At 48.7% G+C, this 4,162-nt stretch overlaps 1 protein-coding gene across 1 annotated transcript; it reads left to right on the forward strand.

The window, feature by feature from the left end:
* Positions 1–276: 276 nt before the first annotated feature.
* GJD2 (gap junction protein delta 2) lies at positions 277–2,209 on the forward strand. Its single transcript, XM_049898866.1, has 2 exons — positions 277–347; positions 1,315–2,209. Exons 1-2 carry the CDS (start codon positions 277–279, stop codon positions 2,207–2,209), a joined length of 966 nt encoding a protein of 321 aa, XP_049754823.1.
* Positions 2,210–4,162: the final 1,953 nt, after the last annotated feature.

The following is a 4,162-nucleotide window of genomic DNA, read 5'->3' on the forward strand; positions in this document are numbered from 1 at the left end:
CGGGATCGAGACCCGACCCCGGACGGCGCCCTAGATTCGTGCCGGCTCTCTGAACCGCGCCATCTGCCTTATTTGTCGGGACGCACTTGGATTTCTTTCCCCATTTCCCTCTTTTAAGTACAGTAAAAGGGAAAGGGGATTTTTTTTAAATTTGTTTGATTCTTTAATTGGGGGGCAATTCGCTCCCAGTCCGGAGGTGCGGCCCGGGGAGGGGCCAGGAGCGGGAACGTGCCCGGTGCTGCCCAGTCTTTGTCTGCTGCCTCCGGATGCGCAGCGATGGGGGAATGGACCATCTTGGAGAGGCTGCTGGAAGCCGCGGTGCAGCAGCACTCCACAATGATCGGGAGGTAAGGCGCTGAGCCGGCCTTCAGCGGGTCCCGTCGGGCGCCCCTGGGGGAGTCTCTTCTCATGTCCTAGATCAAACCCCACAGCCCCCTGCTCATCCTCTGCACCCTCCCTATCGCCCTTGGTCCATGCGCCTGCCCGTGTTCCCGGCGTTGAGGGATCACCCGACGCCCCGAGATGGCCCCCCTCGTCCAGCTACTCCTGATCAGCTCCCGCATCCCTTCCCTATGAATTACCACCGGGGTTCACTCTTCCCTCATCAGAATGAGTTGCTGTCTCAGCCTTGGTCCCCCGCTCTCCAGAGTCTGAGCCAATCTCCATCCGGTTCCCTGAATAGAATCTACAAGGAAGAATTGTATTGGGACAGAGACGGGCAAGTGGGAAGATGGATTCGTTCTTCTGAGCAGCTGTATCTCTTCCCAGTAGATGTTTATTAAGCTAAACTGAATTGGGCGTTAAAACTTACAATTTCAGGAACTCACACACCCTATTGACACATGCACACATGTAAAAGCTTAGATCTCTACATTATATAAAGCATTAAGTTCAATGTTCATGTTGAAAATAAACCGAGTATACACGTGGAGTGGCTCTGCACACACTGCACGTAGGTCTGGACACATGCACACTCTGTACAGACCTTCCGTGTGCATTTGCCACAACTGCAATGAAGGTGTATTTGTGCCTCTGTACATTCCACATAGATGAAATCTCTCTGTTGTGTACACACCATGTCCCGTGTATGGAGACGTGTACCTGGGATCCGTGTAATATGGAGTGTTCCCAGTCTACCAGCATTCAGGAGGGGAAGAGACAAAAGGGCTTTCCGGATCCAGTTCCCCACAGGGGTGGACAGCTCTGGAGTCAGAGGACCCTGTACATGCTCCGGCAGGGAGGGGAGGAGCCAGGGTCTCCTAAGCCAGTGACTCAGCCCATGAGAACCTTTCTCCCTCCCTCTTCCCTGCTCAGGATCCTGTTGACTGTGGTGGTGATCTTCAGGATCCTCATTGTGGCCATTGTGGGCGAGACGGTGTACGATGATGAGCAGACGATGTTTGTGTGCAACACCTTGCAGCCCGGCTGTAACCAGGCCTGCTATGACCGCGCCTTCCCCATCTCCCACATACGATACTGGGTCTTCCAGATCATTATGGTTTGCACCCCCAGTCTCTGCTTCATCACCTACTCTGTGCACCAGTCCGCCAAACAGCGAGAACGCCGCTACTCTACTGTCTTCCTAGCCCTGGACAGAGACCCCCCTGAGTCCATGGGAGGTCCTGGAGGAACTGGGGCTGGAGGTAGTGGTGGGGGCAAACGAGAAGACAAGAAGTTGCAGAATGCCATTGTCAATGGGGTGCTGCAGAACACAGAGAGCACCAGCAAGGAGACAGAGCCAGATTGTCTGGAGGTCAAGGACCTGACCCCACATCCGTCAGGGCTGCGCACTGCATCGCGATCCAAGCTCCGAAGGCAGGAGGGCATCTCCCGCTTCTATATTATCCAAGTGGTATTCCGAAATGCCCTGGAGATTGGGTTTCTGGTGGGCCAATACTTTCTCTATGGCTTCAGTGTCCCAGGGTTGTACGAGTGTGACCGCTACCCCTGCATCAAGGAAGTGGAGTGCTACGTGTCCCGGCCCACTGAGAAGACTGTCTTTCTAGTGTTCATGTTTGCTGTGAGTGGCATCTGTGTTGTGCTCAACCTGGCTGAACTCAACCACCTGGGATGGCGCAAGATCAAGCTGGCAGTGCGAGGGGCCCAGGCCAAGAGGAAGTCAGTCTATGAGATCCGTAACAAGGACCTGCCCCGGGTCAGTGTTCCCAATTTTGGCAGGACTCAGTCCAGTGACTCTGCCTACGTGTGAAAAGGTAGACTCTGGGAAGGACTGGGGGATGACAAGCAGCCCCAAGGCACATGACTGCATGAGGATGGCTGTATCTGCCTTCCTTTATGTGATTCTTGCCATTAAGATGTAGGATAAGCCTGGTGAGGAGAAGATCTTGCATCGATGGGAGAGGAGAGACCGTAGAACCATTACTACATGTCACACCATTCGCCCTACAGAGACAATTGGGTAGAGTGATGAGATGGACTTCTTTGGCCCTCGTCTTTCATGGCCCAGACTGATCCTGACAACAGTGGACTTGCATAGCTACTGTGTAGGACTCAGTTCTGCTGAGCTCTGTATCCTGGTGATGTGAGCCAAATACTTTATTGGTACAAAATTTGTGACCTATCTTAACAAATCCCTTCATCCTGGGCTGCAGGACAAACATCCTTGAGGCATCCTTCATGTAGCTCCATCAGCATGCCCCTCTTCCTCAACCCAGGATAGCATGCCAGCTTTTTCTGAATCTGGCCTTACAGTATACCTAACAGTTTTATCTGCCAGATAGAGGAAATTACATGGGGTTGCTTTTTGGAGGATGGCCATGGCAGAGCTTAGCATTAGAGCACGCTCAGACTGGCCGCTAGTCATTATGAAGACCTTAGGAATGTCTCAGTATTTCCAGTTTTCTAACTCAAACTGCACTGGTGCTGTTTATTAGGGTTGGGGAATGGGTGGGAGGGAGGGAATTGCGATATGCAACTACAACACTTCTGTGCAATGGTTATGGCACCGTTAGGCATGTGGTTATGAGGTTCAGGATATTTCTGCCTTCTAGATTGTGGACTTTGGGTAGCATTAAAAGGATCTCTTCTTCTTCTTCTTTTTTTTTTTTTTTCCTCAATATTGAAGATCTCTATCCTGGTGGCGTGGTGATTAAGTGCTATGGCTGTTAACCAAAAGGTCGGCAGTTCAAATCCACCAGATGCTCCTTGGAAACGCTATGGAGCTGTTCTACTCTGTCCTGTAGGGTCGCTATCAGTTGGAATTGACTCAACTGCAACGGGTTTTTTTTTTTTTTTTTTTTCACCCAAGCCACAGAGTTTCTAACTGGTGTATCTCACTCGTTTTCTTACAGTTTTGTTGTGCAACACAGCTGTGCTTCGTTTTGCCATGGTTTGAATTTACCTGTGTGCTCACACCAGAGACCTTAATCAGCACAAGTCAGTTGTAATTTACTGTTTTATCAGTTATTTTTGAAATACACAAACACATAGTAACCAGTTTAAAAAAAAAAATCTGGAACTAAACACTATTGGCTAACGTGTTTACGATGCTTATTTGAGAATATACCATACGATGCTTATTTGAGACATATACCAAAGGTTCAAAAACCTGTCCTTTGGACTGTGAATATGTTTCTTTTTCTCTGCTCTTATTAATTTAAGTGCCACTCCACTGTGTGTTTAGTTAAAGCATTGGCCAAGAGTAACATTTGGATAATGTGTGCTTATGAAGCCCTGTTTCCTTTGCATTATCATTACGATTTTTGATTTAGATACGGACATGGTGTAATACATGACTGAGGATTTATTTAAAATAAAGTTCTTGCCTTTTTTTTTTGTAAAATGGGAGGAGACTCCATTTTTCTATTTTGATCGTGGTTCTCTTTTTTAAAATAGATATTCGAAAATGTTACAACTAGCAGAACATTGGGGGCAGGAAGTGAACAAAGGATGAATAGCATTTAAGGGAGGAACCCATAAAACCATTGCCATCAGGTCGATCCTGACTCATAGTGACCCTATAGGACAGAGTAGAACTGCCCCATGGGATTTCCAAAGAGTAGCTGGTGGGTTCGAACTGCTGACCTTTGGTTAACAGCTGAGCTCTTAACAATTGCCCCACCAGGGCTCCAAAGGGATGAACAATAAGAGCCAATCAGCCGTGAACAGATGAGGAGAGATGGGTGTATATTATGAATGCTTG

Source organism: Elephas maximus, chromosome 10 (assembly GCF_024166365.1).
Source record: "Elephas maximus indicus isolate mEleMax1 chromosome 10, mEleMax1 primary haplotype, whole genome shotgun sequence".
NCBI classification, from domain to species: Eukaryota; Metazoa; Chordata; class Mammalia; order Proboscidea; family Elephantidae; genus Elephas; species Elephas maximus.

Excerpts from the sequence above, each read along its gene's own strand:
- GJD2 (XM_049898866.1), top strand. The coding sequence starts at position 277 with ATGGGGGAATGGACCATCTTGGAGAGGCTGCTGGAAGCCGCGGTGCAG. Across the intron at positions 348-1,314 it reads CACTCCACAATGATCGGGAG|GATCCTGTTGACTGTGGTGG; the intron begins GTAAGGCGCTGA and ends TTCCCTGCTCAG.